This window comes from Pieris brassicae, chromosome 3 (genome assembly GCF_905147105.1).
Source record: "Pieris brassicae chromosome 3, ilPieBrab1.1, whole genome shotgun sequence".
Classification (NCBI taxonomy): domain Eukaryota; kingdom Metazoa; phylum Arthropoda; class Insecta; order Lepidoptera; family Pieridae; genus Pieris; species Pieris brassicae.
The window spans coordinates 20587362-20610545 of NC_059667.1; the positions used below are offsets into that span (position 1 = coordinate 20587362).

The following is a 23184-nucleotide window of genomic DNA, read 5'->3' on the forward strand; positions in this document are numbered from 1 at the left end:
AAAAAGTTTTAGGCAAGAGTGTAGAATCGCTAAGGTGAAACACTAAAGTCTTAAAATAAACAACAGCTCTGATAAGATAAATGCTACTTAGAAAATTATAAACGAAGAGACTGGAAGAACCTCCAGAAAGGATACTGAATATATGGTGAACATAAGCGTCAAATTAATTAGTTACGACCTCGAAGTAGCCTCTGCATTTTAAGAGTTTTTTACTAACATACAACCAGCGTTCTAAATTCTTCACCATTCGCCCTTTTATTATTTAGCTGCAATGATATTATAAAAACATTTAAACAACTAAAATTTAAAAAAAACTTAAGATCTCTGGGTTTATTCATTTTACAGTAATCGATGATATCAGTTGAGAGTGAGCTATAATATTTAATGAATGTATACATTGTGGAGTCTTAATAGATCAGATGAAGCTAAGTAAAATCACACTTTTATTCAAAACGGGCAGCATTTCTGACCCCACAAAATTTAGACCCATATCTGTGCTACCGCCATTGAGTACAATTTTCGAAAAAAATATTCTTGATACACTTTAATAATAATAAACTTATGCATATGGTTTTACAAGAGGCCGCTCCACAGACGATGCTGGCATTTAATTAATTTTCGAGATTTTAAATGCTTGGGAAAATTCTCATGATGCCATTGGAGTTTTTTTGCGATTTATCAAAGGCTTTTGACTGTATCCATCACAAAATCCTAATCAATATCTTCAACACTATTGCATGGAATCATACCTGAGCGATAGAATTCAAAAGGTTACTGTAAATGGAGCTATATCACAGGGATCGGGATCCTCTGTTACTATGGGTGTATCGCAAGGCTCCACACTTGGTCCCTTCGTAGTCCTCGTCTATATAAATGACCTACTATTTCTTGTAAAAGAGCTTCACGAGATAGTACTGTTTGCTGACGACACTTCGCTTTTATTTAAAGTGAAAGAACGAAATCCATCACTTGAGAATGAAAACAGTGCCATCTCCAGTGTAGTTCACTGGTTTAATACAAATAATCTTAAGCTAAACGGAAAGAAGACAAAATGTATTAAACTTGTAACTACAAATGGAAAAAGTAGTAATTTTAAAATCCAATCCTTTGATAAATCGTAACGATTGTGAAACAGTAAAACCATTCTGCTAACTTTGCAAAAGATTGTAATTATTAAAGATATTGATTGCTCAAGCATTATTTCTTTACGTATTTAAACAATGCAGGCAACATAGATACATCAATACAATCTAAACATTTATCCTAAGTTTATTGTTTACCTATATGTTATTACTCTCAGTTTATTAGATTAGATAATGTGTATAAAAGTGTAGTAAGACCACACACCCATCTTTTTGTTTTATAGTGTTTGTTTTTTTTAAACGTCATTAAGCAATAGTTTAAGAAACTTATTAGAGGCTACTATTATTCATATGATAATTATTAGTCATTATCATTTTTGTGTTATGTACTTACCAGTGGTGATAAGTATATAATAGAGCTATTGTGACAATACATTAGTTCTAACTGGTAATATAAACATTTAAACGCATTTAAGGCTAATATACAGGAGTTATTCGGTGTTCGGAAGTTACAACAAACTGGACAATCACTTTAAATAGTTGAGCTGAGATAAGTTTTAACTAGTCATATATTGAAGTTTACGGTGAGACAATGATGACAGTTTACATTGTTGTTGTTTCCTGATGGTGACGCCTCGTTTACAAATCGCAAGACAAAATTTCAAAACAATGTGTTGTGGATTGTTTTGGTTCATGTAATTTGATATTTTTTTAGCCGATATTTTTATTTATTTCAATGATAGCATGATCTAAAATTCCGAAACAAATGCCTAAAGCAATACGTAAAATGCTTGAAAATGGATATTCCTATGACGAACCCGATCGAATGCCGAATAATATAAATATAACTTATTTTGATATCTTCATGTATGTTGTTGCCATTGTGGGCCACTTTATAGACTTAGGATTAGATATTAATGTTGCCGTACAGTATTGCTTATCTCGTAAGATGATGGAATTTGGTTGGACCTTAGTTTTTATACTTTTACCGGCATTTGTGAATACAGCTGTTTCTGTTCGAATGTAAGTTTCTCTTCATAATTTATTTTCTGAGTTTTATAAAATAAATATAATTACATGTTGCAATTGTCATATGTAAATAATGTTGAATGCATACAAATAAAAACGTTATACATTCTTTGTAACTAAACTAAAATGAAACATTTTTGACTTAGTTACCAGTAATTTTGTTGCCTATCTTGTTACCACAGGAAGTTTATAAATGACTGTTTAATATATGATAAATATAAGATTTAAATAAACTAATTACCAATAACATGAACTACATTAATTAGTGAAACAATAACACTTTGTAGTAGACATTATTTGACAAAATTCCTTTGTTGAATTAATCACTTTTATTGTAGTTTTGGTGAACATAATTAAAATAAGTAATCTATTTAGTATTTACATTTAAATATATTTTTAGGTACTCTCAAGACAAGCAGCAAGATTCATTAAGTAATGAGTTCACAAAGAGAAAATGGCTTCGAATATTCATACTAGTTCTTCAAATGGCACCTATTCTCCGATTTGCTGATGCTCTCATGTTAGTATAAATAACTTTAAAAAATTAATGTGAAATGTAGTTTATTGGTATATGGTATTGAAATGTTTCATCCATGAAAGCTTTGAAATATAAACTAAAAATAATAGAGTCATCAGCTAGTAATTTAATAAACCAAAACATGTGTGTATGTATAACTGATGTCACAAGCAATAATTTCTCTTTTTCTTCAGCTATGCTATCAAATCTCGTCGAGCTGCCTATAAACGTGATCAGGCATCCCAAAGAATGTACTATAGTTTAATGCTAAAAGAGGATTCTGATGCAGCATTACTTCGAATATTTGAATGCTTTTTAGAAGCAGCCCCACAGCAAGTTTTACAGACTAGTTTACTGATGCGACAGAATGATCAACTGGCTAGTAAGTTGGTTCCATTTCAGACTTATCACAGTAATTTAAAAGAACTAAAGACAAATAGTATTGAACATTTTGACCTAATCACTCTAATATGTCAAAACATTAACTAATGAAAATTACATCTTAAGGGTTCTATTTTCATTATCGTCATTATTATAGTACATCAACTGCTATCTATCTGCTCATCAATTGTGGGCATGGGATGGTGTCTTGCAGCTTATCAGCGAGCCGTGAGATACGCGCAGCAAAATAAAAACAATATTACGTGGCATGGCACTGTATTCCAAGTGGCCTGGCATTTCTTGGTTACATGTAAGTAATAATATATAAAAGAAACAATTTTTGTTTTAATCCTTAGTTTATAACATTTTAAAAATGAGTTGGGTTGGAGTTCATTCATTAATTTTACAAATCTTATTTTTTCAGTGAGCCGAATCACATCAATATCAATAATAGCCTACCTCTTTCCGTACTGGACTGTTCTTGCTTGCACTATACATATTCTCATAATGACAACTTGGTTACAATTAGTTGACCAATCAACATTTTGCTCTCAAAATAAATTAGCTGAATTCTTCTTCTCTCTAGCGTTAGGAGCAGTATACTTATTTACATATATTTTACCAGTTGAAGGACGGACAAGATATAGATATGCCTTATACTACAGTACATGTGGAATACAAAATGTTATATGTGGTATTTTATGGTTTTTATTTGTAGATGAAGAAATGAGAATATCAATATATTTTTATCCAGTGCTAGTTATAAGTATAATTCCATACATGTTAGGTGTAGTTTTTATGTTGATGTACTATGGATGCTTCCATCCAAAAGTTAGTGTTACATTATCTGTTTCTTTTAAAGGTGATGATGTGGAAGTTAGTTAAAACTTTTTTTTTAATAAACAGTACAAAATGCATTTCTACAAATAAGTTATAGTTTCACAATTAGAAAGATATTACTCATGCCACTAAAAACTAGTGATATATTTTTTATAAAAAAAAAAATTGTAGTATTAGAGCATACTCAATTTACTATTGTAATGAGTGAAAGACTTAATAGATTTAAGATATCTTTAAAATAAACATTCTGAATCTCTTTATTGCCAACCTTAGTAACACTTTTTAAAATATATTGTTTTAAGAAGTTATGCATTTTACTTTCATTCCCTATATAATAAAGGAAACATTATACATCTGCATTTAGTTAAATGAAAAACCTTTAATTATACATATTAACAGAAAGATAGGGAATAGTTTTAAAATTGACAATGGAAAACAAGTATGTCAAATATTCACCAAATAAATGGTGCTCTCTCCCGCAGAACCTTAAGTCCATGTTTATTCCATTCACTCTGATTTATCCACAACTCAATAGCAGATTCTAAACATGACATCACAGCTGCTCCTTTCCAGACGGTACTAGCAGGATCAATATCTTTAGGTGATGTTACTATTTCTAACTGTTCAGTTTTATATGCATATGGAATTTGTAATGCAAGTCTATTTTGCAACCATAGGTTAAGTCCATGAACTTTAACACCTCCTCCAATAATCAGAATACTACTGTACATTTTTCTTTTAAGTTCTTCATTAGGACACCGATCTATACTTTGTAATATAGCTGCATCTAGGCTTAAAACTTGACCAGGAGCTAGAGTAACAATGTCTCCAGGTCCTCCTTCTAATGTATCAACAACAATGTCTTCTTCAGTGTTAGTTGACGGCTGAGCTTCGTTCGCTGTTTCTGTTTGTTGCTCAGCTACAGCTGAATCAACTACTTCCTTTTTTCTTCCTGTTTCTCTTAAAAATTCAGCATCAAATGGATCTTCTGGGTCACTTGGTTGCCGATTTTGAATTTTTGTTGTTTTTATTCCTGTAATTTTTAATAAATCTGTGTAAAAGAGTGCTAGTGGTGATATAATACATTCATCACCTACTTGTAAAGTGTATTTATTAACAATGTCACCAGGGTGGTCTACTAAAAATGTTTTCTCTTGAGGCCCACAAACATCAAGATTTACATGGCAAAAATCATGATAAAGATTCCTCATTAAAATAACATCTCTAGGTATATTTTCATTCCAATCTTTGTAAGGAAATGCACTTTTGTGAAACATCCATGATAAAGCTTGGCAGACATCTCCAGCTCCATAATCCATACGTAACCGTGTGGTCTTATGTGAAATTCCATCTTCAACACATGAGATTGCAGTCTTTTGGTCTCCAATATCCACTACACAGGCTGATCCTATACCTGCCCCAAATGTGGCACCAACACTTTCCTGGACTAGAAAACAGTCCCCAAAACCTAAATCTCTTAATAAAAGTGACATTAAATATTTTAAATGACTTCTATTGTAAATGTCTGGTATTAGTAAAACACAACGGTACTTCACAAGTTCAATGAGTGCTATGCCTAATTTATATTCAATTATAGAGCTCCAAATTGTATATAAATCATTTAAAACTGATGAAATAGAACCACCTACTTCAGTATGTATGTTAAAATCACCTCTTTTATATGGAAAATGTATATTATATGGTAGCTCTGGATCTACATCAAGGACTAAATCTCCTATAATAATGTCACACTCAACTTGAGGCCATGGCTCACCATCACTTACCGCTTCAGGTAATGATCTACGATTAAAAGCAGCTATTTGTTGTGGTGGTGTAGCATATCTTCGTGCTCCATTTGACTGCATGCATGATTGTAGAGTATGAGATATTTGCAAGCGACATTCTTCTAATTCTTCGATAAGTTCTTTAGTTTTAGGAACACTTGGTGGAACGAAAGAATCTCGATATATTTTACCTTCTGGGCGACGTTTTCTTGCAATGCAGTGTAGTTGTCTTACAGGCAGTAGATCCGAAGCTCTACCTATACGAACGTAGAAAGAACCAGGGTGAATTACTATAATCCTATTCGAAGGAAATTGTTGAAATGTCTCAGGACCGGTGTCTTGTACACTACTCATAACTTTTTGAGATTACTTGCTTACTACTTGGATAAATATTGAACAAATTTTTGAGTTCATGGAATTCTGAATTTAAGACACTGGTTAATCTCACACAAATCAATAATATTTATAGAAAACATGAAACTTTTTATTAATAGGCAAATCTATACTGTGTAATATTTATATGCGTACACATGACATAGATTTAAAAGTGTAGGCACTAGTCAAAGCTCAAAGTTTGAGACGTATGACTGATGACTGACGGTATGATGGATACTACGCCTTCATCATAAGTCTGAAGTCTTAACTCTGACCGTCACTGTCAGTTAATAAAGGTGTGGGAGCTGCGAGTTGTCAGTTCTCTGCGACTTTACCGATACTAGTTTAGTTTTGAAACTTGACTTTAGACGAATATTGGAAAAATATACTTATGCCCTATCTATCTCATAGTCATTTATTTGTTGTATTATTGTTAATTCCATTTTAAATTACATTTGACAGAAAATTAAAAAGCCGGAAAATAATGCGATAGCATATTTTAGTAGATCTTTTGTTACAGTACAAAATATACTACAAAAATGGTGTCTAGAAGTTTAACTGAGGTGTTTGTATTAATGCGAAATAATGCCATTCACAGCCGAAATCTCTTTTCAGAATCGGTAATAAAATTAATAATTTACGATAACATTTAAAAATAATAACATTTATAAATAATAACATTTATAAATTTATCTTACATTGTTATATATAGTTCTTTATCTCCAAAGCAGTTACTTTTATAATTGACTTGTAGGGATATGATAATGATCATGAAGGAGCTATGCTGATGAAAGCAACCTCAGATGATGTAGAAGCCGGGCTAGATATGAGAATAGAAGTAAATCCGCCAATCTGGACTGATTCCTTAGAGGAAGCACATTATATTATATCAAGGTTGGTATATGGTTCTTGTGTAGGAATTGTTCCGATTTCTCTTTTGTTGTTTACTCTCCAAAAAAGTTTTCACTAAAACTTAAACTCTTTACTGTAATTTTTCAGGTTAAAAACAAAAATATCTGAGCTTCAAAGTCGGCATGATCGCCAGATACGACGACCGGCGTTAGATGACAGTGGAGAGCAGCAGCACATTGAAAGACTTGCTGCTGATATAGGCAAACACTTTACACAAGCTCATGCAAGAATCACAAATATCAAATCACAGGTTCGTCATGGTAAGTTTTAAACTGGACTTAATCTGCTTTTACTCTAAAGCTATTATGTTTCTATACAACTTAGAAATGGTACTTGAAATACAATCCATTCACCCTGACTAAAAAAGTTGAGTGACCATCACTGATGAAACTGGTATCTTTCAGGAAACAAATCGGAACAAAAACTTGCAAATAATGTGGTCTTAGCTTTAGTGACAGCTTTACAGGATTTAAGTATAATATTCAGAACAGCACAATCAAACTATCTCAAATCTCTAACATCAAGAGAAGAACGATCAAAGGCCTACTTTGATTTACCAAACTTTGAAGAACTTAGCTTAAATGATAATGACTTAGAACCAGGCCTTACAAACAATCAAACAGACTTACTATTTTCTCTACCAAGTACTTCAAGTTATGAAGATGAGACCCAGCAAAAGCAATTGCTACTCATGGAAGAAGAAAACACTGCAATTATTGCAGAAAGGGAACAAGAGGTAAATAAAATTGTCCGCTCTATAGTTGATTTAAATGATATTTTCAAAGATTTAGCTCATATGGTACATGAACAGGGTACAATATTAGATCGAATAGATTATAATATTGAGCAAACCCAAGTACAAGTACATGAGGGCTTTAAACAATTGCAAAAAGCAGAACGATATCAACGTAAGAATAGAAAGATACATTGTTTATTAATATTGGCTGTTACAACTATTATAATGACTATATTATTAATTATAGTTAAAAGTTAACATTTTATTTATAATAAATTAAATGGATAGTTATTTGTAATAATTGCTTAAGTTTTGAATTTCCTCCTTAAGCAATCAATGCTTATTATAATAATTACATATATGTATTTATATAAAAAATATTGTTGTTAATAAAGAGTAAAATAGTATGATAAACTAAAAGTAGTGTTATAGTAAAATAAGAATGTGTACTTCATAGTAATAACAAGCTAGTTTTGCTTGCCTTCATAGTTAGTTCCTATATTTTTACTGACAAAATGAAATGAAATAATTAACAAATTTGATTTTGAAAAAAAATAATTATGTTGTAAAAATAAATATAATGTCCATTCATTCACACTTGAATAAACTTTTTTTTAAATATTTCAGATAAAGTAAATGTAATTGTGTTTGTGTACAATTATTACAACCTTCAAAGTGTAAATTTGTAATAAAATCTAGTCTTATTTATAATAAAGTAAGGCTGTATATCAGTATATTTATATATTATAGTAAGTGTAAATAAAAATCAATACTTTCTAAAACAGGAAGATTAATATTATTTGCTGTTTGAAAATTATATCTACTAAAATGTTTTGTCAAAACCTTGCTGGATTACATCATTTTATAAAAAGTATTTGCCATCTATGATACTATGAAATATATTGATATCATTGGAATTACAGGAAATAGCTAATATATATATAGCTAATATGTAGTAAATCACCCACTTATGATTTAAATATTTTACATAATTATAAAAATCATTCCAGTTTTATGATATCAATAAATTATACTGATTATTAGAAATATTTTTGTTATAAAAGATATATTATTAATTACATAAAATAGTCTTTGTATAATAAACTATGCAAAGCTTAGTGTAAAATTATTACTTAAGCCAATTTTGGCTTAATTAGTGAAATGTTTTAATTTCTAAATTATACAATTTGGTTTTAATATTTAAATTGATTATGAGCAGCATAGGTGAAAGGCAATCTCTACTATCATTTTAACTGTAACATTGCTTGCCGTTATGTAAATATCTCTCTAAGTAAAAAAGTCCTAAAATTAAAGTAGAGAAAGGGATATTATTATATATAATAAAAACATCATCTAAAATTGCACTAAAGAATTATAATTGCCAGTGATTTACAATATACATTATTCTGTTTCAATCCTGAGATAGGTGTTTGAAATAAAATAACAAATAAATTAAATTTTAACATAATTTTGCCTCACACTCAGGTCTGAAATTGGTTTCTCCCTTGCAAGCGTACATGCACCACTCAAACTATAATGAAATTGGAAAAACTATAAGTCTTTATGTTTGTTGTAAAATTCATCTAAATATTTCTTATATTCTCCCTGATTTGCCCATAAACACGATGCCTGCTGGTTCAATGGACTCTGAGTGTTTGGTTCTGCTAGCAAACTTTGTATTGAGAGTAAAACCGTGCGAACGTCATACAAAGCTGTCCATTTGTCCTTTAAAATATCTAAACATATTAATCCACAAGTGTCAACATTAGGGTGGAAGCAAGGCGTGATAAATTTAACTAACGGCGGGGCGTACGGGTATGAATTGGGAAATTCGAGGGCCAATTTATACTTGTGACCGGCGTAAACGGTATCTAAAGGTCCGTTAATTGTGCCAATCCATTTAAACAAGTTTTCACTTTCGGGAAATGCAGATATTCCTTTGTCAGCACACCTCATCAACTCCATGAGTTCCTTTTGCAATCTACGGAAAAAAGGGCATTGTATGAATAATCGATGAAAAGGACTTTAGTTCTTCGTAATTAAACAAAACTTACCGTTTGCTTACAGCATGATTGTCCTTCAATTTTATCGTGTCCTCGTTTTGTTTGGAAGGATTAGATGACGATGCATAATGTGGATTAATATTTTGAGCCATAATACGATCTTAATCAAAATTCTTTAACACTAATCGGCTGTTACAAGGAGACAACTTCCTGTATAATTTTAAAAAGCTCCAATTTTATTGGACACCACTTTTTGACAGTCGTGCAACGAAAATAATGGCGGTTTATTGAAACCATAGACAACAACAACAATGCAAAAATCAATTAATGCATCCTTAGTCCATGTGTTACAAAATCGTCATAATATGTAGATGTTTTCTACGTACTTCGTATATAATATATTTTTGATAATACATAAATACTCTTTATTAGATAGAAAAATATTTATAAATAGCGGCTTTAACTTTTAAAGTCTAGGAGAAAGTTAGCATTGTAATATTTAAAAAAAAATTATAAAATTTCAGTGATTCTATTTATTTATCCTTTAAATTCATAATAACTATTTTATTTATATCGGGACCAGGTTTTTTTTACGGTTAGCGAACCGGATGCTCCAAAAAAATATTATTTCTCACTTTCACTTTTTCTGAATTCAATGCTCAATTATCCATGAAATTAACTGACCGCAAATCGATTACTTTTGCTCTTCTATAAAAGCGTGTTACCAGAATTTTGTGGGATGTTTCTTGCCTTACATTAAAAGTATAAGTGCTAAAGATTGTTAACCGCCGTGTTGCTTTATAATATTATATTTATTAAATTGAAATTAACATCTATAATTATCATTATGTTGTTCAAAGTGAGTATTTTTACTGTTAAAATACAATTATTTAATTAGTATTTGTTTTTGTTTCTTACGAAATAGTTAAACTTCAAATCACTGGTTAACGACGGCGTACCGTTGTTTTGGCCCCTATTTAAAGGGTCTTGCTAAACAGTGTTGCAGTTATACATTTTATCAGTTTAACCGATGTATACATGGTAAATTTACTACGCAGAATCATTTAAAAATCGAGGTATTTGGTAAAGTGCTTTTGACGAATGCGTACAGCAGCCATTAAGTAAAAATATCATATATGCCGGTCAATATCCGTTTTTGTCTATGGTATATAATATTAATATAGATTAAGCCTCATTCTTTTTTTTATATTATGGCAATAGTTTTGACTTTATAAGCCTCGGGTTCTAGGGTTCATTCTATATCCGTCAAGTCTGTGTGTGTGGAGTGGGATTTAATTTCTTAAAAAGTAAACTACTCATATGCCATTAATTATTGTTATTCTCTTTAGTTCATATTTTATGTGAAAACTCGAAAATGAAAACTATTGTAAAGTGAAATCAAGTTTCAGAAGATTAACCAGTTATTTATTTTTTCACGGTCTCAAACATGAGTGCTAAAATTTATTTCGAAAACAAGATAATTACACTTCTAACACCTTGCAATAATATTCATGATTTAAAACAAACAATTTTTAAACAATATGGAATTCCGTATAACCATATGTACGTAACGATAAATGGAAAGTTAGCCGATCCTGGTGTGGTTCTCCACGAATCTAACATTGTTAGAATGTGTACACGGTTAATCGGAGGAAAAGGCGGATTTGGTTCCATGTTGAGAGCGATTGGCGCTCAAATCGAAAAAACAACAAATCGTGAAGCTTGCCGAGATCTTTCCGGTCGTCGACTACGTGATATCAACGAAGAAAAGCGTCTAAGAAAGTGGCTAGAAGGTCAAGAAGAAAGAGAACGAGAGGCTATTGAAAGAAAACAGAAAAAGCTAGAGAAACTGCTTGCTGAGCCTAAGATTGAGGTTAGTTTGAATCCCAGTTATGAGAAAGAGCGCCAAGAGTTACCTGAACGCGTGAGTTCAGCTGTAGATGCAGGGTGGCAGGTAGCAGGAACCTCAGGTGAAAGAAAACGTAAATCCGATGAAGTACTTCAGAAGAAGAAGAAAGCTAAGTTGTGGATTGATGCAGAGTTATCAGATTGCTCATCATCAAGTGAAAGTGATAATGAGTCACCCAATGATAAAATTGAAGCTGGAGCCATGTCAGACTCTAGTAATAAATCTGAGTTAAAAACTTAAATATTAGAATATTTTTCTAATAGAATATTGTATAAATATTTTGACTAAGTAATTGTATTTTATAATATAAAATCAGCATGATCTCTGTTATTTATTTATCTTGATACAATTGAAATTACAAAAAGAGTTAAAAAAAGGCTATATATAGGAATGATTAAAAAATTAAGATTGTGTTATATTAATTATTTGATACTATGATTCTATTTTGTATGGAAAAATTAATGATCAAAAATTAAAATCTGACAAAATTTTCTTATTAATAACTATATTGCAGAAAGTCTCCATTTTAGTAATAATGGTTTTGCTGATTGTATTAGTTGCTGCCCGACCAAATGAATTTGATGATGATGAAGGCCAGGAAGTGGATAGAAGAGGTTAATGTTTAATCTATCTCAAACTCAGAATCTTGTCTTTTAGTAAAACAACAACAATTTGTACAACTTAAAGTGTATGATAATAGTCTAAGTCTAAATTCAGAGTGAAGACTTAATCCTTAGTAAGACAGAATCTTACTGTAAGTCAATACAGTATAATAATATTTTGTGATTGATACAGATCAATTTAATTTCGTTTTAGAGTGATATTGAGAGTCTATTTTTATCTCCCTTAATTAAAATAGTTTGATATCAACAATTTTTGTAGTTTTATATATGGAACTTCTGGTACCTATTTTTTTTTACAGAAAATTTATAATTCTTATAATTAATTCCAGGGGAAGTGCCCAGAGTTCAAATCAAGGTGTACAGAGGACCTACAAAGCATGATGGCAATGCTCCTTGGGGATTCTGGGTGAAACAGCCATCAGATGATAAATAATTTCAAAAAACATCAAGGCTTTGTGAATATTAACCAGTCTTTAGCTTTAAACTAAAATGAAAAAGAAAACATTTTAATTGTACCTCAACCTACTTACCTACTCTATTCAGTCTGTAAAGTATAATATATAGGTTGACTTTTAAGAAATATTCTGGCAATTTCTTTAAAAAAATATTCAATGTGTCTGTGTGATTTAAATTTTAAAATATGTCTCCATAATATACATTGTTACCAAAGATATTCAGCAATGTGAAGGTTCGGATTTTACAACATTAGTTGTATTCATTATGGATGTAAAAATCCCAAATAAAAAATAAACCCATTTTTAAGAATGTTTTGTTTTAATGTATATTTATTATTTATTTAAATTTAACTTTGTATAATTATAGATCTGAATGAAAGAGAAATGTTTTAATTAACATTAACTTATATTATTGCACTGCTTATATTATTTAAGTCTAGTAAAATAATTCTTATTTGAATGTAATGAGTTTATACATATTAGAGTATTGCCAGGAGCTTAACAGACATGTTTTGAAAAACAATAGTTAACACAGAAATAAAGATTTATTCTATAGAATAAATAGCAAATAGGCAGGGATCTCACCTGATGTTAGGTGATACTACGGCCTATGGCGACTCGAGGCCAGGGCTCGCAAGTGCGCTGCCGACCTCATAAGAAATGGTATGCTCTTTTCTTGAAGGAACCAAAGTTGAATTGGTTCGGAAGTACTTCAGTAGACAGCTTGATCTACATAGTTGTGTGATAAAGAATAGAATACGAAATTCCAGTCTTAATCCGAACAACTCTTAACATTCTCTCTCTCTCTCGACAAGCAAAGAGACCTTGTCTACACAACGCCAAGGGATGAAGTCACTCAGAAAGGGATTGGTCCTTTACGATTCGAACCACTAACCACAACAAGTAATAATGCAAAAAAGCAACACTAAATTAAAGCAAAATCTATAACTCTGAGAATTTGAAACTTTACATTGGTACTTCCTGAAGCATGATGCTGGAAGCATGTTTTTAAAATGTAAAATGCTCAAGATCAATATGTTTTTAGGCTTTTTATGTATGTTTGTTTGTTTTCTAAATAGTCGAAGGCCGGAAGGATTTTCTAAAAAAGCCTAAAATTTTTGAAAAGCACCGGCTTAAATATTTAATAAGCGTCTGTGCACTTGAACCCCACGGCCCTAGAATCTCTACTCCAAAGGGAACAAAATCGAAGGAAAGACACTTATATTTGTACCATTTATTATTTTCTGCTGATCTGCGGCTGCCCCAGATTCATTGCTTGTCCAAAGGGGGTTAGACGCGGCAAACGTGTGCATTTCATATTAAAGCCCGTCCCATTTTCCAAGGTATCAAAGCATCCCATCCGGCCCTTTGCCATCGTCTCTTGCGATGCCGGTTGGCTCCAAAATTGCTGGAACATTGACGGAAGCAAGAGAGCGGCGTATAATATCATTTAGCATGTCGTGGCGGGAAAAACGACCTGCACTCTTTTTCAACGTAGGCCATGGTGTCCAAGGCTTGAAAGCCACAGGGATACTTATGGGGAGTACATATGGACTCCTAAGCGGAGACTGACGGCAATGCGAAGTGATTCAGGGTCCAAAAGGGTGTCAGTGTTTGGCGAAGGATAAGCATAAAGCCATTAACCGGCTGCTCTAGTCCCCACAGCCACCAACCATTCGCGGTCTGTTATTGAAATGTGACCTAATAACTTTTCGAATTCAGATTTGCAAAGAAGACTATTTAGTTTTTTAGGACTATACCAGTATGAAACGAACCTAATACATGGGATACAAGCGATTATTACATTATATACAAAGCGACAATTGATAGAAGCATTCTACGGGACTCGAGGGCTTAGGTCTAAAATAGGAATCTCCGGGGAGAAATATTTGATTTGGAAAACCAAAACAAGCCTCAGTTGAGATGTATCTTATTACGTAAATAAAATGAACTTTGGTATAGGCTCTTTTTAATGCTGATGCTTAAAAAATTGTCCTAAATTCAGCATTTCGCTCAAATTAATTCTTACACCCTACTAAAATGTAAAGGACACTGACAGTTAAAAATATATATATTATGTTACTATTAGTCTGTGTTTAATTAAACTATAAAAGTCTAAAAACAAAAAGTAGTTAACAAAATGAATAATAATCTAATTCTTTTAGTTGCTTATAAGATTAGAATACAAAATGATGGTTTTTAAATATTTCTTTTTTCTTGATTATTTGAAGTTCCACTAATAGCAAAACACAACTCGACATTATTTGACAATTGACAGTAATAACAAGGAAGTGATTGACACAGAGTTTTACTATCTACTTCACCATAAACAAATCACATACTAGATTTTGTACAATTTATTTACATTTACAATTTACATATTTACTTGACGTTTAAGAATTCAGTTTGATTTTAAAATGATAATAAACAATGGTACTCTTTAAACGATTAGATATACAAATTTCTCAGAAAATTGTTATAATAGACTTAAGAAAATTAACGGTCATAATTAGTTAAGTTAGTTATTGACAGTTAATCGGATATTAAGTAATTATTATCTTAGCTCACATCGTCATAGAAGTGCACGATTTTAACGACAAAAATTAGAATTTTAATTGATATTTAACGTAACCTTTTTAAAACTATATGTTTTTAAATGAAATTACTGACAAAAGGTGTCATTTTGTATTGACCTAACATCATATTCCTAGCACAACAGAAACTGTTAAGAACCGGCTTTTCGAGCTCGCTATCTCCCGTTGATATAACTGATAAGTTTTGAAGTGACTATTATCGATATTATGCAGATAACGTTATTTTGAGTGGTCACTGGTCATTGCTTAATCGTGATGGTGTTTAGCGAGAAAGGGTGTTACGTTGTGTGAAATGTTATCTGAAATGTGTTTTAAACTAAAAATGAGGCGATTCAACTGGATTAGCCGATTGGGTAAGCTTTTATAATATATATTATCGATATATGAAGCCAACCTTTGTAATAAGCCTTTTTCCTGCTCAAATATAAATCCTTAAAACAATATATACGACCTGTCCAATACCTAAATATTATATAAAACTTATAAATTAAATAAATTGGCGATGGCTTCAACGGTTGTAATCATTATTTTTAACACAAGTACTGCCGAAAAATCAAGAAAGTACTACTCTATGTGAATTTTTGTGTCTAGTTTGTGTTATAAAGATTAAACCTAAAAGTAAGTTTACCTAATATTGTTTGTAAGTACACGTGATTTTACCTCGATTTTCGGTAAAAAGTACCTACTTTTTTAAATAGAAGGCGTAATGAGTACTAGCTTTACTTATATTCTAACAGTATTAATAAAATAAATACAACATTAAGTTCAAATTTTTAGTACCAAGACGAAACAGCCCGTATGCGTTGTTTCTTTTATTTGTTATATGCGTGCCACTTATGTGGTGCTGGCTGATGATCGACACAGTCTCCAGCGTGATACTGACTACCGTTGCCGAAGAAGACTTGTACCATTTACAAAGGAATAGAAATTTGAAGGAATATATCGATAATATGTAAGTATACTGTAGCGGTTAGTTTTATACATATTTTTCGACGCCTAATAAATAGTTACAAACACAAGGTTGGTTTCAACACACTTCATTTCGTAATAATTCAAACTTCAGACAGATGTAGGCTTTATAAGTCGACGTTACAAATATTTGTAGGTACGTAGTTTAAACAGGCGACAATATTATTCAATAGTAAATTTTTCGTACGTAGGTCCTCTTGATTGACACACCGGCGAACAGTAATTTACAAGTTCTTATAAACATTAAACATTCAGTTGTTATGAATGAAACAATGTTATTTACGTCACTTCCCTGCCCCGAAGTCATCAACGTAGTTGGATACTTGTTACCGCGATAGCGAAGGGACGGTACCTTGATACCAAAAAAAGGTCACTCCAAATGGCCATGGGTATCTGTGAAACGGATTATTTTATAGCAGACCAGGTTTCTGTATATTCCTAATTATCGAGCATTTGAGTTCGTATGTGTAACTAATACAAAAAAGGAATCCTGTCCCAAGTTTTCGCTTGGCTTACACAATACTGCAATTGCTATTTTTTTATTGCTTTTGTTACCATTTGTTGCTGCGATAAATAATTATAGCGACTCATATATCTAAAGATACGTAAACAAAGACGTATATATTACAAGGCTTAAGATCAAATCGTACGATAAAATTTGTATCAAACATTGTATGACTGGTATAATCGTATCGCTCTCGAAGATAACTACCTATATTGAATAATCAAATATATTTTTTCTACGTCAAAGTATGCTAACGAACTTTTCGGCCCACCTCATAGGTATTATATAATTGTTTAAGGCCTTTTTGTGCATCCTTAGATCAGTTTTTCAGTTTGTTTTGTTTTAACAGTCATCTGTTTTTGACGTTCATAAGTGTACATTGTGTTACCGATATGAATAAATGATTTTGAATTTTGAAGTACTAATTGAGGTTTTTTTTTAATTAGTAGAAATATTTTCGTTGCTGAGTTACATAGTACACACTTTTTCAGTATTGTTATCGTTAATCTGTTACACAACTAAACGTTATTTAAGGCAGTTTTTGCCGTGCACCACTATGATCCGTGCATCAGAAGAGCCTGCCCGTTCGCTGGAGGCAAAATTTCTTTTCATAAAAAAACAAATATTAGAAATAATGACACTGACTTCATCAGTTATATTACTTAGACAAGTATGTTTTAAAATTGCAGTCCGGTGCTAATCGAACCATCCAAAGCCCCGTGTGGAGACATTTTAGTTTTAGTAACGTCATCACCAGGTCGATTTGAAGCACGGGACGCAATTAGAAGCACTTGGGGCAAACATTTAGTGACGCTCTTTGTGATGGGTCTTGATGGATATACTGAGGATGATTTAATGGTAAGGCCACTTTGTTTTCAATTTTATTACACATATAAATAAAATAAAAAGCCTATATTAGACTACTATACTAAGGATTTCATTGAGTTTATGTAATTGTATTTATTTATTACTCCTATTTCTAAATTCTTCCGTTTGTGATCTTCCATCTTCGCTACTATTTTCAGTATTTTCCTATATTTCCCCGCTATCTATTTTATTTAATTTTCCCGGGTTTCTGGTGGGCGTTCTCTCTTTTTTTACCACTGTCCCATTCCAGCTAAGGGTCTCTAAGAGTCTCCTTGATCCATCTGTCATCACACGTTTTTTACTTAAGCCCTTTGGCATAGTCCAACATTGATAGCTTATTAAAAATCCACGTTTGGAATCCATATGATAGACATTATGCGTGCGACATGAAGTATGCGTGTGTCCATCAGTGTTCTTTTTACACTCAACTTAAGGTCGAATTTCAGAACTTATTTTACAGAACAGAATACTGTAAATGAAGAATATAAAATTTTAGAAATGTCGTGTTATGCAGCCCGACAAATGTATATGAAAATATTCTTTGACTTGGTTATAAGTCGGATTCTTTTTAATTGTTTAATTTATACCTATTCGAGTTAAGCATAGGAATTCTTTCACTGTTTGTTTTTTAATGGAATCTCGCTGTTGGCCTTAAGGGCCTTTACAGCTCAGTTCGGGCTGTTTTGGCTAGCGTAGCTCGGCCAGAGTGGCGTTTTATCTCGCGGCTAGCGTAAGAGCGTCTCCTGTGAGACACGAGCCTCGGCTTAGACCGTCGCGGGGTGGTCAATCGCCAGGGCAGGAAGTAACGGTTTTCACTTCTGGCTGGACTGATTTTGACGAAATTTTTGGTGCATGTAAAGTAAAATTATATGTTTTTTATTTTATTTAAGACGCGCCAACAGGACGTCTTTTTGGTCTGCTAGTTTGGTATAAAGCAACAGCGTGATGTCTGTCTAAATCTGCGCTTACAAATCATTGCGGTGACGTCATACCCTGAAACGCACTAACCTAGTTATTTTGTCCGCTAGATATATTCTTGACAATAGCCACTGGGGCTTAGACACATTAGGGTAAAAACCTTTGCTTCACACTTCGCTTACTCCAGTGAGCCTTCCGTCCCTCGGGATTGATCACCTATGTCCAAGTCTCGCAGAAGACGCCCTTACGCTGTAAAAGTCCACTCCAGCCGAACTATGCTCGTCAAAGTAGCACGAGGTGAGCTGTCAAATCCTTCAGGTCAACTGTGAGATACCAGAAAAAGAATTGCCATTGTCGCAATGGGTAGGCCAGTCACCAGTTAGACTGGTCGAAGAGCCTCCGTTTAGTTTGGAGGAACAGTACACCATCCTTTTCCACATTACTATAAATCCTCAATTGCTAATCCTACTATCATTTAAAAAAAAACGTGACTAAGATATATATACGTTTTTACGGGTATACAATTGTTTAGCAAAGCTCTTTTTAGGTAGACAACTATTTAGAAGCAAAACTGCACAGTGACATCATAATATACAATTTCAAAGACCACTACCAGAACCTAACAATAAAAACGGGTCTCATGCTGGAATGGACCATTAGTAGATGCTCCACATCCAAGTTCCTATTCAAGACTGATGATGATGTCCTGGTTAATCCATGGAAGTTGAGACAAATAGTCGAGAAGAATACTGAGAATGTGCTGATAGGTAAGCTCAACTAGTCTTGGAAGACTGCATCTTGATCATTGAGACAGATATGCGATAAGGCCGTTCAAGTATAACTGCAATTTATCAAACCCCCCCCCCCCTTCCTCGTGTCAGCAAAAGTAAGCAAAGCTCTCAAAAATAATACTACATAAACGTATTAATATTTTGTAGGAATACTCAAAAATACATTTCGTTTTCAATCATAGACAATGTGTAAAAAAGTAAATAATTACTGTTGACGTAAACACCTAATAAGAAATTTAAAGAACCTTAAGTATGCTTACGTAATACTTAAACGGCTCCTAAACAGATCGGCTGACTCATGCAAATCAATACTAGTATAGGTTAATAGTAACTCCATTTCTCCTTATGTTTTTGTACACTAAGGCTTGTCGAAAACTGGGGGCATGGAGTAAGATATACAACACCAACAAGACACTCAGTTATGAAGCATACTGCTAAGATATACACGCACAAAGGCAAAATTACTTTTCGACAGGCGTGACCAACTAACGTTAACAGAATTTGTTTTTTTTTATATACATGTGTCTTTACTACGACATCCTGGAACATTACGATGTAGCCTAACTTAAGACTAATAAGTAATGGGAAGACACTCTGTTCTTGTGTTTTCATTTTTTCATTCACTGTTTAGCACTTAATATTAAAGTACACTAACACTAATTCACTAGTTCAAATGGTTTTATCCTTTTCAATCTTCTCACTAGGTCAGTGGTGTCAAGGAGTTGAATAGCCTCGACATTCACGCAACAGAATTTGTATGAGATTTGTTTGAGAAACACTACATATATGCGAGTGGCAAAGAAAACTATTGTTAGTGAACTTTTAATATTCTTTTGTTTTTCCAGGATACCGGAAGTCAAATACGTATCTTCATAGGGATACTTATAGTAAATGGCACATCCCGCGCTGGCTGCTTCAGGATGACTTTGTACCCCATTATTTATCTGGCACGGGCTATTTAATAAACGGTAATTTGGGGGTAACTTTAATCAGGGGTCAGGCAGTCAATAAATATCACGATAGATATATTGAATCAACTTGTCGTACTACACTTTCAACAGATATTGACTTCAATATCGTCAGTAGTCAGAAGACCATCTTGGGAGTAATAATGTTTCGTAATAATGGACGATAAAAGTAAGACCTGGTTTTCCATAATGCAGGCCAAACTTTAACTTACGTTAATGATATCTTAAGGTATAAGCATAAAGACAAATATTTTACATAAAAACAGTGATCCAACATCTCATTTATTCAAAACAACTAAATATTGACAGATATAAAAAAAAATAGATTTATGTCAATACGCTCAATATTTATTTCTGCCGTGTTTACACATCAATAAATATTGACTAGATCTCAAGGATCACGATATGTTGACTGTCTGACCCCTGCCTTAGATTATGAATAAATTTCATTCTTTAGCTTACTCCTAAAAACGATTAAGATTATATTCAGAAATACGGTCTCGAAACTAGAGTTGTTTTTTAAAGAATTAAGAATTTATGATCAGGTAACCAGGAACATGCCTCAATTCTCGAAATACCCCTTAACCGTAGAGGTCGGTTATATGCGTTATTCACATTATATGATGAAGGCAAACATTGTGAGGAAACCTTTATGCCTATAAAAATGTTCAAGGAAATGTATTAAATATTAAGAATTTATGAACAGGTAACCAGGAACATGCCTCAATTCTCGAAATACCCCTTAACCATAGAGGTCGGTTATATGCGTTATTCACATTATATGATGAAGGCAAACATTGTGAGGAAACCTTTATGCCTATAAAAATGTTCAAGGAAATGTATTAAATATTAAGAATTTATGAACAGGTAACCAGGAACATGCCTCAACTCTCGAAATACCCCTTAACCATAGAGGTCGGTTATATGCGTTATTCACATTATATGATGAAGGCAAACATTGTGAGGAAACCTTTATGCCTATAAAAATGTTCAAGGAAATGTATTAAATATTAAGAATTTATGAACAGGTAACCAGGAACATGCCTCAACTCTCGAAATACCCCTTAACCATAGAGGTCGGTTATATGCGTTATTCACATTATATGATGAAGGCAAACATTGTGAGGAAACCTTCATGCCTATAAAAATGTTCAAGGAAATGTATTAAATATTAAGAATTTATGAACAGGTAACCAGGAACATGCCTCAACTCTCGAAATACCCCTTAACCATAGAGGTCGGTTATATGCGTTATTCACATTATATGATGAAGGCAAACATTGTGAGGAAACCTTCATGCCTATAAAAATGTTCAAGGAAATGTATTAAATATTAAGAATTTATGATCAGGTAACCAGGAACATGCCTCAACTCTCGAAATACCCCTTAACCATAGAGGTCGGTTATATGCGTTATTCACATTATATGATGAAGGCAAACATTGTGAGGAAACCTTCATGCCTATAAAAATGTTCAAGGAAATGTATTAAATATTAAGAATTTATGAACAGGTAACCAGGAACATGCCTCAACTCTCGAAATACCCCTTAACCGTAGAGGTCGGTTATATGCGTTATTCACATTATATGATGAAGGCAAACATTGTGAGGAAACCTTTATGCGTACAAAAATGTTCAATGCATTAATAAACGAATTATTAACGAATTCATTTTTTTACAGTTAAGTATATAAAGCTTATGCTACACGCCGCCTACTCAGTGCCAATGATTAACTTGGAAGATGTTTATTTTACATATTTAGTTGCTAACAAAACACTAGGTTTTATATTAACTCACGATCGTAAGTTAAGCCCCTATAAACCTTGGTTACCGATCGACTGTTTTTATTGGGGGCTGGCGTCCATGCACAGTCTCATCCCCAGTGATATAATTAAATGGGGATCGTGTGTGATAAAAATGGGTAGCGATTACCAAAACGATGTATGTAAATCGTACGATAATTATAGCGAATGGTGGTTATTCTGAGTTTCGTTTTGTGACCCCGTATGAAATTGTTTGTGTATGGCTCCACACAAGCTTTCGTACAAAAGTCATACGTACACTATTGTAAAGAATTTCAATATTTTTGCTAATGTTTAATGTCTTCACAAATTGAAAAATATTACTTAATGTAGTGATTCTTATATACAAATAGGGGCTAAAATGTGTGTATTTCATACAAAAGTTGTAGGTACGATAATATTGTATTTAATTTCAATATTTTTTATGTTTGTGTTTTTCACAGATCAAAAAATGTTAGATAACCTTATGATTTGTATATATGTGTTGTATATATGTTTTTGTATATTGTTGCTAGTGTTTAAAGTTTTCATAAATCGAAAAATTTGACATAGTCGTAATTATTTTTATACATGAATGGGGGCCAGAATGACATTAATAGACAATAAATAGCATAGAGTATATGGGCTGCTCAAAGAGGATATACTTCTATGTTTCCAAATGTATATAAATTGCGAATTTTCTAAGTTACAGGGTTTAGAGAATGTATGTTTTTATTTGTATTTTTTTCTCAAGAAAGACACTTGTTAATAACAATTAACAAGTTTTAAAGTATATTATAAGTCTAAAGTATTTTTGTGCCATACTGTCAACAATGTTGACAACTCTACTTTAGTTAACTTACTGTTATTGTAATAATATACTTTAGTTGATTTTTAATAAATATTTTTATATTATAGACTTTGTTTTTAATAACTTTCTATTATACCGTATTTTAAAAGGATTGATTGGCTGATTTGTTACCCATAAGTAGGTACTAATAAATCTACTCAATAAAAGACACTTCAAACAACACAATTGACTGCATCTACTATGTAAAGAGATGTATAGAACTAGCGAAACTGGATTTCGCTTAGGACAAGGCATTTATCATAAAAAAAACTAACCTTAATTTTTATAACTGCCTT

General features: G+C 32.4%; 6 protein-coding genes across 14 annotated transcripts; 4 read left to right on the forward strand and 2 right to left on the reverse strand.

Moving 5' to 3' along the window:
• Positions 1 to 531: 531 nt before the first annotated feature.
• LOC123707147 (XK-related protein 4) lies at positions 532 to 4003 on the forward strand. Of its 4 annotated transcripts, none has more exons than XM_045656962.1 (5): positions 533 to 1771; positions 2512 to 2631; positions 2823 to 3010; positions 3167 to 3319; positions 3434 to 4003. In XM_045656962.1, exons 1-5 carry the CDS (start codon positions 1707 to 1709, stop codon positions 3892 to 3894), a joined length of 987 nt encoding a protein of 328 aa, XP_045512918.1. In that variant the 5' UTR covers positions 533 to 1706; the 3' UTR covers positions 3895 to 4003. The 4 variants fall into 4 exon arrangements, with proteins under 4 accessions (XP_045512920.1, XP_045512918.1, XP_045512917.1 ...); XM_045656961.1 differs by having other exon boundaries at positions 535 to 2105; positions 3434 to 4001; XM_045656963.1 differs by lacking the exon at positions 533 to 1771 and adding an exon at positions 2001 to 2109 and having other exon boundaries at positions 3434 to 4002.
• Positions 4004 to 4088: 85 nt separating this feature from the next.
• Positions 4089 to 6217, reverse strand: LOC123707146 (actin-related protein 8). The gene is made up of 2 exons (XM_045656960.1): positions 5825 to 6217; positions 4089 to 4882 (listed from the first exon to the last, which is right to left on the reverse strand). The coding sequence occupies exons 1-2, from the start codon at positions 5985 to 5987 to the stop codon at positions 4302 to 4304; spliced, it is 744 nt and encodes a 247-aa protein (XP_045512916.1). The 5' UTR covers positions 5988 to 6217; the 3' UTR covers positions 4089 to 4301.
• A 120-nt stretch (positions 6218 to 6337) lies between these two features.
• LOC123707148 (syntaxin-16) lies at positions 6338 to 12950 on the forward strand. 2 transcript variants are annotated; one of them, XM_045656966.1, is made up of 6 exons: positions 6343 to 6628; positions 6763 to 6902; positions 7008 to 7180; positions 7325 to 7656; positions 12083 to 12182; positions 12521 to 12950. In XM_045656966.1, exons 1-6 carry the CDS (start codon positions 6548 to 6550, stop codon positions 12622 to 12624), a joined length of 930 nt encoding a protein of 309 aa, XP_045512922.1. In that variant the 5' UTR covers positions 6343 to 6547; the 3' UTR covers positions 12625 to 12950. The 2 variants fall into 2 exon arrangements, with proteins under 2 accessions (XP_045512921.1, XP_045512922.1); XM_045656965.1 differs by lacking the exons at positions 12083 to 12182; positions 12521 to 12950 and having other exon boundaries at positions 6338 to 6628; positions 7325 to 8386.
• LOC123707152 (ubiquitin-conjugating enzyme E2 C) lies at positions 9011 to 9942 on the reverse strand. Its single transcript, XM_045656978.1, has 2 exons — positions 9711 to 9942; positions 9011 to 9637 (listed from the first exon to the last, which is right to left on the reverse strand). The coding sequence occupies exons 1-2, from the start codon at positions 9809 to 9811 to the stop codon at positions 9208 to 9210; spliced, it is 531 nt and encodes a 176-aa protein (XP_045512934.1). The 5' UTR covers positions 9812 to 9942; the 3' UTR covers positions 9011 to 9207.
• LOC123707150 (replication stress response regulator SDE2) lies at positions 10896 to 11856 on the forward strand. Its single transcript, XM_045656973.1, has one exon. It carries the CDS (start codon positions 11107 to 11109, stop codon positions 11806 to 11808), a length of 702 nt encoding a protein of 233 aa, XP_045512929.1. The 5' UTR covers positions 10896 to 11106; the 3' UTR covers positions 11809 to 11856.
• Positions 12951 to 15271: 2321 nt separating the features above from the next.
• On the forward strand, positions 15272 to 22911 carry LOC123707437 (beta-1,3-galactosyltransferase 5-like). Of its 5 annotated transcripts, none has more exons than XR_006753500.1 (6): positions 15272 to 15593; positions 16018 to 16192; positions 17404 to 17572; positions 19047 to 19266; positions 20136 to 20803; positions 20965 to 21598. XR_006753500.1 is itself a non-coding variant. In XM_045657481.1 (6 exons), the coding sequence occupies exons 1-6, from the start codon at positions 15533 to 15535 to the stop codon at positions 22241 to 22243; spliced, it is 1053 nt and encodes a 350-aa protein (XP_045513437.1). In that variant the 5' UTR covers positions 15272 to 15532; the 3' UTR covers positions 22244 to 22911. The 5 variants fall into 5 exon arrangements, 4 of the variants coding, with proteins under 4 accessions (XP_045513437.1, XP_045513440.1, XP_045513439.1 ...); XM_045657481.1 differs by lacking the exon at positions 20965 to 21598 and adding an exon at positions 21939 to 22911 and having other exon boundaries at positions 20136 to 20258; XM_045657484.1 differs by lacking the exon at positions 20965 to 21598 and adding an exon at positions 21609 to 22056 and having other exon boundaries at positions 20136 to 20258.
• The last annotated feature ends 273 nt before the right edge of the window (positions 22912 to 23184 follow it).